Source organism: Bombina bombina, chromosome 8, assembly GCF_027579735.1.
Source record: "Bombina bombina isolate aBomBom1 chromosome 8, aBomBom1.pri, whole genome shotgun sequence".
NCBI classification, from domain to species: Eukaryota; Metazoa; Chordata; class Amphibia; order Anura; family Bombinatoridae; genus Bombina; species Bombina bombina.
In genome coordinates this window covers 25556709-25572142 of record NC_069506.1, presented here as the reverse complement: position 1 = coordinate 25572142, position 15434 = coordinate 25556709, and the positions used below count along the sequence as shown (strand labels likewise).

Here is a 15434-nt window from a genome sequence, read left to right as displayed (position 1 = left end):
CCATGTAGACCAATTTGATGCAGTGTGCGGCGTATGGTCTGAGCACTGACAGGCTGACCCCCCCACCCCTTCAACCTCTGCAGCAATGCTGGCAGCACTCATATGTCTTTCCCAAAGACAACCTTTGGATATGACGCTGAGCACGTGCACTCAACTTCTTTGGTCGACCATGGCGAGGCCTGTTCTGCGTGGAACCTGTCCTGTGAAACTGTTGTATGGTCTTGCCCACCATGCTGCAGCTTAGTTTCAGGGTCTTGGCAATCTTCTTATAGCCTAGGACATCTTTATGTAGAGCAACAATTCTTTTTTTCAGATCCTCAGAGAGTTCTTTGCCATGAGGTGCCTTGTTGAACTTCCAGTGACCAGTATGAGAGAGTGTGAGAGCGATAACACCAAATTTAACATACCTGCTCCCCATTCACACCTGAGACCTTGTAACACTAACGAGTCACATGACACAGGGGAGGGAAAATGGCTAATTGGGCCCATTTGGACATTTCCACTTAGGGGAGTACTCACTTTTGTTGCCAACGGTTTAGACATTAATGGCTGTGTGTTGAGTTATTTTGAGGGGACAGCAAATTTACACTATTATACAGGCTGTACACTCACTACTTTACACTGTTATACAGGCTGTACACTCACTACTTTACATTGTAGCAAAGTGTCATTTCTTCAGTGTTGTCACATGAAAAGATATAATAAAATATTTACAAAAATGTGAGGGGTGTATGTATGTATATATGTGTGTATACTAATATATATATATATATATATATATATATATATATATATATATATATATATATATATATATATATATATATATATATATATATATATATATATATATATATATATATATATATATATATATATATATATATATATTTAGAGTCATTCAGAAAGGCACTCCATATACAAATATAACAGCCTCCAGGGTGCACTTCAGAAAATAATCCAATGTATATTCGTAGAAAAAAGGCACTCACTGGTTCAGGTACAACTTAACATTTAATAAATGAAGTTAAAAATGCATGACGTTTTGGAGGTATTCCACCTCCTTTTTCAAATGCATGATACAGACATTTTGGAAAATACAAAAATATATATATATACATACAACCCAAGGTATTGATCTACACCCATTTTGGTGTATTTCATGCAACTGTTTCAGCGCCAAATGCAATCATTCATTTTTTTTTTTTTCACAAACTTATTATTTATACACAACTACTGCAGTCATAAGACAAATGGCTGCAAAAGATTCTCTAGGGTCCCTTTTGTTCAGAAATAGCAGACATTAGAAGGTCACTAATTGTAGCTGTGCTCCACACTTCTAAGGGGTTAATTAGTTAGCTGGTTATGGTAATAGTATTTTAATACAGTGATCACCCTCCCACCTGACACTTCCCACCTCCCTGATCCCTCACAAACGACTCTCTCCTACACCCACACTCCTGGCCACAGGCTGCCAATATGAAGTTTTTGGGTTTTCTTTTTAAATAAATTTTAATTAATAAATTGTATTTATTTTTTTCTGCAGTGTAGGATCCCCCTTACCCACCCACCCTTACCTCTTAGGCATTGGCAGCTGTCTGCCAGTGCCCAGTTTATAGGGTTTTGTTGTTTTTTTTTTACATTCATTTATATTTTTTGTACGTTTTTCCGTAGTGTAGGGTTCTCGCCCTTTTATTTATTTATTTATTTATTTATTTATTTATTTATTTATTTATATATATATAATTAGCATACTCTCCCTTCCAAACTCTTTTTCTGTAGGTAGGGTGTCGCCTACCCGCCCTCCTCCCTCCCAATGATACAAATGGATGTTGGTTACAGACTGTATGCTTCTACTACCCTCAGTTTGACAGTTTACCTGTAATCCACTCATAGCATATAGTCATGCTTCCGTTGCTGCATTTAAATCCGGACATTTTAAAATATTGCAGGTTTTTTTTGTTAGTGTTTTTTTTCTTCTTGTTTTTATGCTTCTAAACATATAATTGTTCACCCACAGAGCTGTGTCCGTTGCCCAGAAAGTAAGCGGTGTTTTCCGTGGACTATTTGTGCACAAACATGCAATACTCAATCTCTCTCTCTCTCTCTCTCTCTCTCTCATAAATTCTAGACATGATGATTTATTTTACGCAAAGAATAATATGTAGATGCGTTTTTTAGAATTATATTTGTTTATTATATACTGGAAATATAAGTTTATAGATTTAGTTTGTTAAAGTACTATAGGTAAAGTAATGGGAGCAACCCTTTTTTTAAAACTAGATTTCTATATATCTCTCTGTGCAAACAAGGCTGTGTGGAAACACTTTTTGATAATTTCATATTCCAAACAGCCTTGTTTAAACAGTCTCTTATTGCCTGTTTTTTATGTCTCAAATTGTCCTCAGCAGAAAAGATAGGGAAGGGGAAACTTAACGATGGTAAATTTCAGGCTTTAAAAATGTTGCAATTTAAAATATATTGGTGTACAAGCACACATGCTTATTTTTTTTTTTTAAAAAAGTGTGTGTGTATGTATATATATATATATGTGTGTGTGTGTATATATAATTTAAAAAAAACAAGCTTTATAATCTTCTGTTCACACCCCCCCCCCTTTATTTCCTCTTGGCTGAGCTGTGACAGAGAGTGGTCCCACCCACTCTCTACATAGGCTTCTTAAGGGCTTTCAAAGGGCTGAACTTCAAGAATGTCATATGACACACATAGTGATTGGATGTTGATTGGAATTGTCATAAAAAAAAAAAAGAGTACATCCCAGTGGGCCGTTATAACATAGTAATAGAAGCATTACTATAGTCACGGGTTTAACCCTTTTCAAGGATAGATTAAAAAAAAAAAGTACACCTACTTTTTTTTTTTTTTTTATGGCAAATATTACATATTTGGCATTTCATTGGCTGAGGTTTACCATCACTTTAAGTTAAAACATGGCGGCACTCATTAAACATTTGAAATTTAGGAAACCAAAACAATTTTCAGAGTTTTCAGGAAAAGGGGGCGAATATAATAAAAGTATATTGTAAATATTTATTATTACAATGTGATACTGTTTCTCCCTTTAAATATATATTTCTTGTTTGGCAGCTAAAGGTTTTTCCTGTAGTTCCTGTAGTTATAGTAACATTTCATTAACACTGAACATTGTATTATTATTATGGAATCTTTTTGTGAGCTATGAAATATGTTTGTTATGAAAAGGAAGTTGAGATTTTTCATTGCACACCCATAGCGTTGTGTTAAAGGGCTCCCACCCTACATAGCGGTGTCTCCAACTCCTATTTAAAGGAACAGTAAAGGTAACATTTACAGGGACACTGAACCCAAATTTTTTTCTTTCCTGATTCACATAGAGCACGCAATTTTAAGCAACTTTCTAATTTTACTTCTATTATCAATTTTTCTTCGTTCTCTTACTATCTTTATTTGAAAAAGAAGGCATCTAGGCTTTTTTTCTTGGTTCAGTACTCTGAACGGCACTTTTTTTATTGGTGGATGAATTTATCCACCAATCAGCAAGAACAACCCAGGTTGTTCACCAAAAATGTGCCGGCATCTAAACTTACATTCTTGCATTTCAAATAAAGATAAGAGAATAAAGAAAATTTGATAATAGGAGTAAATTAGAAAGTTGCTTAAAATTTCATGCTCTATCTGAATCACAAAAGAAAAAATTTGGGTTCAGTGTCCCTTTAACATTTTTAACATTTCTGCTTTAGATAGAACATACAATTTTAAAGTGAAGGTCAAGTCTGGCTTAGTCGCTCACTACGTTCTGCAGTTCATAAAAAATAAGCTTGATGTTCATTCATGATTTCGCCTAATTGTTCACAAAATCATTTATATTTTACCTTTAAATTCTCCCCCGTTGTATTTTTTTATGTCCGCCCGCCATCTTGCCAATATTGATTTGACAGATTTTTCAGATTAAATTGCCAATCTCCCTCCCCCCCCCCCCCGGGCTTTATGCCCCTTTTTCTAAACGTCACTATTCACTTCTGCGTATGCGCTAAGCAGCAACTCGCGTCATATACCTCTCACGCTCGTGCATGAGATGCGCACGCGTATTTCGTTTCTTTGTTACTTGGATACCTTACTGACCACCAATTTTTAACGCATGTGCGATTCAGGTGAAGTGACGCATGCGCAGTTTCTTTGACATCTTGTGCACAAGCTTTTGACTGACGCAGAGAGCGTGTGGGACCGCTCGCTACGTCACTAGAGTTGAATAAGGAAGTGGGGGAGGGGAGGAGTAGCAAAGGAAACAGCGAGTATAATAAAATGTGATTTTTAATAAAAAAGGTTGGCGACTAGGATGCATATGTGTTATTGTGTAAATTGCAGTAGTCCTTCACTTTAAACAACTTTCCAATTTACCTATATTATCAATTTCCTTAGTTCACTGGTATCCTTTTTTTTTAAAAGAAATATCCTAGGTGAGCTCAGGAGCATGCAACAGTCTTAACGGGACTTGAACCAAAAAAACTTCTTTCATGATTCAGAAAGTGTAAAAAATAAAAACCAAAATTTAAAATTTTACTTTTATCAAATTTGCTTTATTCTCTTGGTATCTTTTGTTGAAGGGGGAGCAATGCACTACTGGGAGCTAGCTGAATACATCAGGTAAGCCACTGAAAAGAGGGCATATATGTGCAGCTAGCTCCCAGTAGTACTTTGCTGCTCCTGAGCCTACCTAGGTAATGCTTTTCAACCAAAGGATACCAAAGGAACAAAGCAAATTAGATAGAAGAAGTAAATTAAAAAGTTGTTAAAAATGTCTACTCTATCTGAACCATGAAAGAAAATTGTGGGGTTTAATCTCCCTTTAAACCATCTGGCAGCGATATTTATAGCTATCTTATACAGAGTTGCAAATACTGCTGCCAGATGTCTTAAAGGGACATAAAGCCACACATTTTTCTTTCATGATTCATATAGTTGTGAACAACTTTTTAATTCTATTATTTCTATCTAATTTGCTTTGTTCTCTTGGTATCCTTTGTTAAAAAGCATACCTAAGTAGGCTTGAGAGCAGCAATTGTACTACTGGGAGCTAGCTAAATTTTGCAACTATGTATAACTTTCCTATAAAGATTATAGCAAAAACTGCTGCCAGCTAGCTAAAGACCTGTGCACGCTCCTGAGCTCACATATCTAATAGAGGATACCAAGAGAACTAAGCAAAATGTATGATAGAAATAAATAAGTTGTTTAAAATGTCATGTCCTATCAAATCCAAATATGTTTAATTTTGACTTTAGTGTCTCTTTAATGTTAAGAACTGGTTTGTCCCTTTGCATAGAGAAGATAATGCGCGTTCTTACTCTGCACTCCCCCTTGTGTAGGGCTTGTGTTACCTCCTTCCTGTCTGTTTAAAGGGACAGTAAACACCTGGTAATTACAAGACATTGCAGCTGTCCTGCTATACAATAAAATAAAAGCCAAGTCTAAACATTTTTTAAACAAATTGACCTCTTGTTTGCTTCAGTTGTTTTTCAGTTGCCAAACTCCACACACCGCTTGCCTTATTTGGAGCAGCCAATCCAAACATGAGTCTGTAAACAAGTCTAGCCACAGTCATAAAGGTAGTACAATGTGCATTGTTTTTAATTTACCATATTTTTACAGCAATTAGGGATATATAAATAATGAAAGTTTATTGCTAGGTTGTTTCATTCACACAACTAAATCTTTTATATTAAAATCTCAGGGCATTTACTGTCCCTTTTTAAGGCGGCTGCCCCATGTGTTGGACTCTGTTACCCCTGTGTGTTACAGAAGCCTGCGCCCCTCCCTTTGTAACAGATCCTCTTCACCCCCAATGTCCACCCCATGTATTCCTGAAGACACTTTGTCCCCCTCCCCCCGAGTCAGCACAAACTGTGCACATCAGGATGTGTAAAGAGAAGAACCCAGTCCCATGTGCTAGACTGTGTGACCCCCCCCCCCCCCCCCGAGGACACTCTGCACCCCTTGTATATTCGCGTCTGTCCTGACCACACAACTGCCATACTTTTATAGATATTCATTTTCCAAGAGCACAGGATTTAGTAGCCTTTTTATTTGTACAGTGTTTGGTGTGCTGGATTTCACCAGCCAGAGTCCCTGTTAGGGGGCAGGCATTAACTATATCACTGCCAGTTAGACGGCTGATATTTATAAAGACTGTCTCTAATGATGATAATTTATTAATGCTTCCCCATGTTTGGCACAAAATCAGAGCTGTGTCAGGCTTGCCACTGGGTGAGGTCTCTGCATCCTGTGAGTCTGTCATATTGTTTAGAGAAACACAGATCTACAGCTCATTATATGTGCTCTGTTTACACTCTATTGCATGAAAAGATATAACCAAAGCAAGTAAGACACGTATATTTATTATAGGGTTTTATGCCAAGCTGTTACACCTGAGCGTGTTGTCTGACATTTCTGCAAATTTGTTATCAAAGGCACCAGATGACAATCTATAATTCTGGTAGAATTGGTACCTAAATGTATTTTAACTGTTAAAGCAATAGATGTAACATTGGCAACATAGAATACCACAGCAGGGAGATTAATATAGGATTCAGACAATAGTGATATACATTTCAAGTCTGCTATAAGTAATACATTGATTGCTAATATAATTAGGAAACCATAACTATAAAACCATGCTTACATAACCGGGTACACCCATTATTCTCCAGCCACCTCTTGCAGAGGGTTAGAATCATACCATATATACTAGTCAATAGCCATCTTTCCAAGCATTTTAAGTGTATTCAGTCCATCCTGTTGCACGCAAGCTACACACACCAACCACTGCTGAGGGATCCTTTTAGCACAACAAAGTAAGGGTTGGAATGGTGACACTTCAGGAGTAGATTGTCATCTTCATCCATTCTGGCAACCGGATTTGGATCTCTCCTCCCCCACTCCTATCAAGGGCTTTAAAGGCTCGGAACATGGCATCCATTCTAACCAAGCTGCTGATAAAGCTATCAAAGTTCACATTCCCATCTGCATCTGCGTAACGGCGTACTAGCATAGCGTATAGTTGGTCATTTAGCTGGAATCCAGCTGCCTGCAGTGCACCTGGGATGGCATTACCAGGAATATATCCTGAACGATTCGTATCAAACTGCTTGTAGATGCATTGCCACTTCTTGATGTTGTTCCATAGATACTTGAATTCCTCAAAGCCCAGCTTTCCTGTCCCGTCACTGTCCATGACAGCAACCATGCTGCGGCATGTATCTATGGTGAACCCATCAGTTTTAAGGTCTGGGTGCTTTGCCACAACTTTATTCAGGACATTCATGAGCTCTGCAGGGGAGACTTCCATATCTTCTCCAGCCAGCTGCTTGAAAAGTCTTCTGAACTGCCTCTGTTCTTCATTTTCATTGGCTTCCTGCTGAAAAGTATTAGCACAAGGGGTTGGAGGGGGCTCAGGTTTATAGTTTGCAATTAAATTTCCAATAAGGCCTATAACTCCACCAAGGATGTTTCCTCCTTGTCCTCCTCCACCTCCAGCACCTGCAAAAAGTTGACCGGATTGGGCACCACCTTGACCCGAGCCAGCTATTCCACTTATTGCTCCTTGTATGAATTTGCCCACACCACCACCAGCACCTCCTCCTTGGCCAGACCCTGCCATGCTGAGGGCACCTTGCAGCAAGTTACCTACACCGCCACCTCCTCCTCCTCCTCCTTGTCCAGATCCTGCCATGCTAAGGGCACCTTGCAGCAGGTTACCCACACCTCCTCCACCACCACCTCCACCTCCAGAGCCAGCCATATTGAGAGCCCCCTGCAGCATCCCACCAACACCACCACCACCTCCTCCCTGGACCGAATCTGTTAGTTTCTTGAGCATAAACATCTTGTTTGATGGGATAGAATCAGCTGTGAGAGACGGATATGTTTGCTCAGTAAAGGGAGAGCGATGGAAGCAGCCGAAGAAGGATTCCCCTTGCTGTAGGAAGTGTATACGCCTTCTGTGTGCAGAGAGGAAGGATTCCCTACGGTGTAGGGAATTGGTTGCTCTTGGAGTGTAGCTTAGTTCGTCCTTTCTTGCACATCAAATCAGTCTGGGCAGGAAAGCAGAAATGTTGAGTCAGACTTGCTCCCCACCCTGCTGGGAGCAACCAATCGTCAATCGCTCTGTGTTTTTAATAGCAGCAGAAACATTCCTCCCCTAAATTACTTGTGAGCCGCCCAGCTCAGAGAGAGGAAAAAAAAAAAGCTCTATTGTGCATTGCCCAAACTGTTTCTGTAAATATTTTTAATGCTATAGAATAAATCCATAAATCCCTTTTTTTTTGTCATGACTTTTTTCTTTTATATTTGTGAACTTTGTTTCTAGTATTGTTTGAAATACAAATTTTCCAGGCTGTGACAATGTGTCCCATTTATTTATTCTGCTCACTCTATTTTCCAGGCTTATTCCTATAACCACAACCATTTGTGAATATTATCACTGCATTTAATGAAGATACAGAAATCCCTTCTGTAAAATGAATGCTGTCCTGTCCCTGCAATAGACTGTTCTGCCAAGGACGGGCTACTTATTCCCTCTGCATCATATCCATGTCAGTATGGGGTGTGGACGGATGCATGGTCATACCAAAGAAACGTGTGGAGGTTAATTTACTAACAAATGTGCCCCCCCTTTATTTACACCTTAAAGGGGAAATAAAATATACATTTGTGTATATGCACAGTGCATACCAGCTATTAAGCTCTGCACTGAACAAAGCTTGCATGCAGAATAAATGGTTTAAAAGGAATTAACCTGGTATTTGTTAACAAACATTGCGTTATTTTGCAATCTAGGGACATAGTGCTTGAAAAGACTTTAGTGAGTTATTTTGTCTTACTGTAGCCAGTTTGGTGGGGGGCAGATAAAATTAGCTCTTTAACCGTCAAGTGGCTGTGCAGAACATTGCACGGTCAGGTTTCTGAATCCTGCAGGATTTATTTCATCCTCTTCCGGTTAGTGGGAGAGCAAAGTTGCAGAATAGTACATTTTATATGGAATTTGTTTTTTTTGCTGGTATATTTAGTCAACTGTAAGTTACCTTATTAAAATGACTTGGTATTTTGAGTTTCTTTGCTAGATGCAGTTAATCGCTGGTGTCTGCAGGGTATAGAGCCAGTCCCACATTCCACACTCTGTTTCTAACTCAGTAGGAGGGGGGGCACTACACAGCAATATACACACCCAGTGGACACTTCCAGAACCAGACAGATAAGTCAAATATAGTGACAGTGCCTCTACCGCCTGCCTGAAACTGGTGGGGTGGAGAAACCTCACCAACTGCCCGAGGGCACAAGATTATCCCCTGACTAATATCTGCAGTATGTTCCCATAACTCCCCCGCTCTTCTAACACTGCACACCCAGTGATCTTTCATTCTTTAGGTTTTGTATGGAGCTGTATTCACAAACATGGCTCAGGTTGACCTGCCCCCATTACCGGAGGCGCTTTGAAGCAAGACGCTGTATTCTCATTGTTCTGTTTGGCTCAATATCAGATCTGCAGCAAACCACATCTTCACTAAACCTGCTACAGCTTTTGCAGAATATTGCATATTGCAGGCCTGTGCATTGGCAAATGGCTGCTCCGCAATCCAAATGTTCTGGGCTCCTATGTGATATATATATATATATATATATATATATATATATATATATATATATATATATATATATATATATATATATATATATATATATATATATATATATATATATATATATATATATATATATATATATATATATATCCATTCCAGTGAGAGAAGGCGTTCCTGTAACTATATGCAACTATTCAATTTAATCACCTGTATGTCTGTGGAGCGTTTTTTTTATTTTAAAAGGGCCACTAAAGTCAAAATGAAAGTTTCATGATTCAGATAAACCATGCAATTTTGGAAAAAAAACAAACCTTTCCAATATACTTCCATTATCAGAACATTTAGATTATTTTTATATGCACTGAGGCTCCAGCTCCTACTGAGCATGTGCAAAAATGCACAGTGTATATGTAAATGCATTTTGTGATTGGCTGATGACTGTCACATGATGTGGGGGGGGGGGGGATTAACTTTGAAATGTGCCAGAAAATTTTCTAGTGCTTATTTCGAATTTAAAGTAAGCGTTAATGCATTGTCTTTGTATTCGGCAATTATTCAATTCTACAGTATTTATTTACGTGTGCTTTTAATTAAAGGGACAGTCTACACCAGAATTTTTATTGTTTTAAAAGATAGATAATCCCTTTATTACCCATTTCCCAGTTTTGCATAACTAACACAGTTATAATAATATACTTTTAACCTCTGTGATTATCTTGTATCTAAGCCTCTGCAAACTGCCCCTTTTTCAGTTCTTTTGACAGACTTGCAGTCTAGCCAATCAGTGCCTGCTCCCAGATAACTTCTCGTGCACGAGCACAGTGTTATCTATATGAAATACGTGAACTAACACCCTCTAGTGGTGAAAAAACTGTTAAAATGCAATCTGAAAGAGGTGGGCTTCAAGGTCTAAGAAATTAGCATATGAACCTCCTAGGTTAAGCTTTCAACTAAGAATACCAAGAGAACAAAGCAAAATTGGTGATAAAAGTAAATTGGAAAATTGTTTAAAATTACATGTGCTATCTGAATCATTAAAGTTTTATTTTGGCCTAGACTGTCCCTTTAACTGTTATTTTGCGGAGTCCATTAAAGGGACATTAAACTGCTGGGTACAACAACAGTAGCACAGTTACTAGTCACCATGATATAATTTTTCTTCCTGTGCCTTGTGCCCTTTTTCAAGCCTGTTCTCTTATTTTAACCTCTTATAGTTGCTTGGTGAAGCTCCGTCTTCTGAACGCAGCCATCTTAGAACACATTGTTGTATCCTGTGACAGAAGTGGTGTATATTTTGCTTTTTTGATAAATGTATCTTGTACTTTGGTTAAAGGGACCTGAAACCGCACATTTCTTTCTCTTGTGATTCAGACAGAGCATGCAATTTAAAAAAATAATTAAATTTGTTTCTATTGTCAAATTAGCTTTTTTGTCATGGTATTCTTTGATTAAGAGAGATCTAGATAGGTAACACTGCTGCCATATATTGCTCCAGTCACGTGCACCCTTCTACACCTTTCTACCTGCTTTTGAACAAAGGCTTCCAAGAGAACCAAGTAAATTTGACTAAAGACGTAATTACAAATATATAAAAAGGCTGTTGGGAATATTATAGATCAATACAGATACTGCAAAAATCTGCAGGTCCTTCTCAGTATCATGCACACTACACTGACGTTCATAACATGGTTTGTCAAAAAGACAAAAATGTCACTGATCTGTGAATGTAAAACGCCTGTGTCACCGTGCAAAAATACATCCGTTCCAAGATGGAGGCGCCCACTACGATGATGCAGAGTTTCACCAACCAGCTCATGGAAGGAGTTAAAATAAAAGAATGGCACAGTAGAAAAAACAATAGCCTAGTGCAGTGCAAAATCAAAATCGAGGAGCCAGGTATTTTTGTGTGAGTGTGTGTATATGTGTGTGTATGTGTATATGTGTATGTATGTATGTGTGTGTATATGTGTATGTATGTATGTGTGTGTGTATATATATAAAGTGTGTATGTGTATATATTAAAATCTCAGTTACAGACCAGCACTCCCAACGAATCCTGCAGCTTCCAGGGTGCACTTAAACAGTACAATATAATTCCCAAATATCAAGGCACTCTCCGGTATTAGCTATCAAATATCTTTGTGATGTTTCGGGGGTTTTTAACCCCTTCTTCAGACCATAAAAAACATATGTTTTTTTTTTACGGTCTGAAGAAGGGATTAAAACTCCGAAATGTCACATTAAAAATATTTGATGACTTTAATACCGGAGAGTGCCTTGATATTTGGATATATATATATATATATATATATATATATATATATATATATATATATATATATATATATATATATATATATATATATATATATATATATATATATATATAATAACCAAATATATTGGCACCCCTGCATTTCTGTCAGATAATGCTTTATAATAATAATCCACTGTGTGCACACAAAACAATACCTGGCTCCCAGACTTTGGACATATTTGCACTGCACTAGGTTTTTTGATGGTACATTAAATAAGCCACTGAGCAAAAGCAACCAAAGGTCCACAACCATGGGGCCTAGAAGCATCCAGCTGCACCGGGTTACATTTTAGGTGTGGCTGGCAACAATTGGCATTGGCCAGTGTGGGTAAGTTGAGGACAGGTGCCATTGGTGTCTTGGGGGCACCAAACCTGGGAACCAAGTCCTAATTTTAAGGCGCAAGTGTCACCCTGGTGCCTGGGGCTGTTGAGTCCTAGCCGAGTGAGTAGCAATCCTGCTACTGTAGCTGTGTTCAGCAGTTTAAAATGAGCCTTGGACATGGAGTCTAATAAGACAGTTCTGTTCAGTTCCTAGGTTATTCTTGAAGACTGTTCATTGAGGTGAGTCTTCCCAATTACTTTTATTCTATGGAATGCGTTCAACGACTTGTTCACAATAAACTCTGCTCTGTTTTCAAACCTGTAGTGCCAGAATGTCAGAAATGTCAGGGGCCCCTAAGCATTGTTTTTGTTACTTGGAAGGTCAAAGAAATTGTTTTGGAAATGCTACAAATCGAAACAAATAAGTTAAATAGTGACAACTCTGCAGATATTTGACACATGGCACATTGAATTGTCACCTGTGATAAGCAGTTGGTAAGCTGTTATTTATTACACATTTTGGGTGTCTGATGTGAAAGATTTTACAAAAGCTACTACCCCTCCAAAATCCTCTGCAGTTTGTGCAATAAACCCCTAAATGCACAAACCCCACGCTACATTGTAATGTTATGCACAACCCCCCTACCACGACAATAGCTCCATTTAACCCAAACAGTAGCCTCCCTTACAGCTGTATACGAGGTGGCCGAGGGCATTGGTATCGCTGGAGGAATCAGCAAGCTATGGGAACCCAGAAGTGCATGCATTGGAAGGGATTAAGTACAAAAAACCATTGATCTCAGCTCCCTCAAGTGCTAGAACCTTTAAAACCCACCGTTTTGAAAGGCGATTGCCTGCTCTTTCAAAATGTGTTTATCTTGATGGGTATACAGTAAATGCATAATTTGAAAAAATACACATTTTTTTTTTAATGAGGTGTCTATAGGCACTTATTACTGGCCATCAAAAAGGCCTAGAGATCCCCAATACCCCTTGATTAAAGACTAGAAGCCCTTCTTTAAAATAAAGCCCATATATAGGTTTAATAGCTAGGTGATCACCTGGCGTGAATACATTTGCATCTATTTGAGTAGAGGCTCGTGAGAACCCCTATTTACAGTGCAGATATTAGTTACAATGCTATACCCAAATGCTCTTCTTTATACATGAGGATAACCCAATATTTAGGGGGGGAGGGACACACGCACACTATTTTATAACCTTGTTCAAAATAACATAAATAAAAAGTGTATTTGTGTCGCACTTTTTGTTGCAGATTTCTCACATCATGATATATACATAATAGTTGCTTATATCTTCTGGGGGGGGGGAAATACACGTGTATTTATTACTGAAAAATGACTTACAGTGGGGCTTAAATGTGAGCAGTATCTAAAAACACCAAAACAAGCTCAGGGCTGAGAAATGGCTCAGCAGCGAGGGGTTATTGTAGGTTGAATAGTTTATTTTAGGGAATGAGTGAAGGTTTGGGGCAAATATTGTAAACCAAGTAAGAGAAATCCACAATATAGGTGCAGGTCTAGGGAAGTCCTGTAGAGAAGACAAGAGTAGGTTATAGATATTCGTAGACTACAGCAGATGTAGGAGGGGGCTGTGCTAATTATGTATATTATGTGTGCTAGGGTGAGCATTGTGAATTAAACTCTTGAGGCTAAAGCAAGTTAGTGGGGGGATCAGCAGAGAGGCGCCACGGGTGAGGGGTGATGTGTGAGGAGGATCAGACGGTAGTTGAAGAAACCAGAGATGATGGAGTTGCTGTAGTCAAGGTGGGATGTGATGGGAGAGAGGATTACAACGTTGGGGTTGTCTTGCTTTAAATAAATAAAGAGGGAGGTTTTTTTTTATTTTGAAGCAACATGAAGTGGCCAAAGACAATTTTAGTATTGGTGATAAATTCTACTACTAAATAAGCCCTCATCAATATGTACTTAGGCTTAGCTAAAGAATGTAGCACTATTCAGAAAAAAGGAACCTGTATGTTCAACAGTTTGTATAGGGTTAGAAATTAACGAATCTTTGTATATTTGCTGAATAATGTTACAAGAGTAATATAGGTAGAATTGCATAATCAACCAGTACATAATACAAAACAATGCTGACACCATCAGTAACAATAAACTGTAGTTTGTCTTAAAGGGACACAAAACTAAATGTAGCCACCAATCAGCAAGCACTACCCGGGGTTCTGAACCAAAAATGGTCTGGCTCCTATGCTTACATTCTTGCTTTTTCAAATAAAGATAGCAAGAGAACAAAGAAAAAATATAATAGGAGTAAATTAGAAAGTTGCTTAAAATTGCTGCGCTATCTGAATTGTGAAAGAAAAAAATGGTTTTGTGTCCCCTTGTTAAAAAAAAAAGATGCTAAACTCACCCTGTCTGTGTCACGGCAGCTCTCTAAACTCAGAGCCTCCAGCCGCCCACAGAACAGCGCACTTTACCAATGAGGTGACGTTTCCACCTCTAAACCAATAGCCGTGCTAGCATACAGAACACTGTCAGATGACACACACAGCTATTGGTTTAGAGCACTGGTTTACAAACCTGTCCTCAGACCTCCCTAACAGGCCACAGTTTGAGGATATCTGAGCTGGAGGTGAAATAATCAGATCAGTAAACATGGTTATTATGCTGCTCTCATCTAAGGTAATCCGGAAAACCTGGACTGTTGGGGAGGCCCGAGGACAGGTTTGAAAAACAATGTCACCTCATTGCGGGCGGTGGGAGGCTCTGAATTTAGCTAGGAATGAATTCCCTGTGCAGGAGAGACTGAGCATTACATGTATGGTTAGAATGCACTTTGATCACTGGATACTGGTGTAAAGCCCCTTTTAAAGGGATATAAAACTCAAATGTTCTTTCATGATTCAGATAGAGACTAAAATTTTGAAAAACTTTCCTATTTACTTTATATTATTTAATTTGCTTCATTCTCTTGGTATCCTATGTTGAAGAAGCTTCAATACACTACTGGGAGCTAGCTGAGCATATCGGGTGAACCAATCACGAGACTTCAATGTGCAGTCATCAATCAGCAGCCAGCTCCTAGTAATTAATTGCTACTTCTGAGCCTACCTAGGTAAACATTTCAACAAAGGATGCAAAGAGAACAAAACAAATGAGAGAATGCAAGTAAAT

General features: G+C 38.4%; 2 protein-coding genes across 2 annotated transcripts in view; one reads left to right on the top strand and one right to left on the bottom strand.

Annotated features, from left to right (window-relative positions):
* Positions 1-15434, top strand: part of SVBP (small vasohibin binding protein) — a 78897-nt gene that overhangs the window by 33896 nt on the left and 29567 nt on the right. The window lies entirely within an intron of this gene.
* Positions 6380-8127, bottom strand: LOC128638315 (calpain small subunit 1-like). The gene has a single exon (XM_053690200.1). It carries the CDS (start codon positions 7880-7882, stop codon positions 6875-6877), a length of 1008 nt encoding a protein of 335 aa, XP_053546175.1. The 5' UTR covers positions 7883-8127; the 3' UTR covers positions 6380-6874.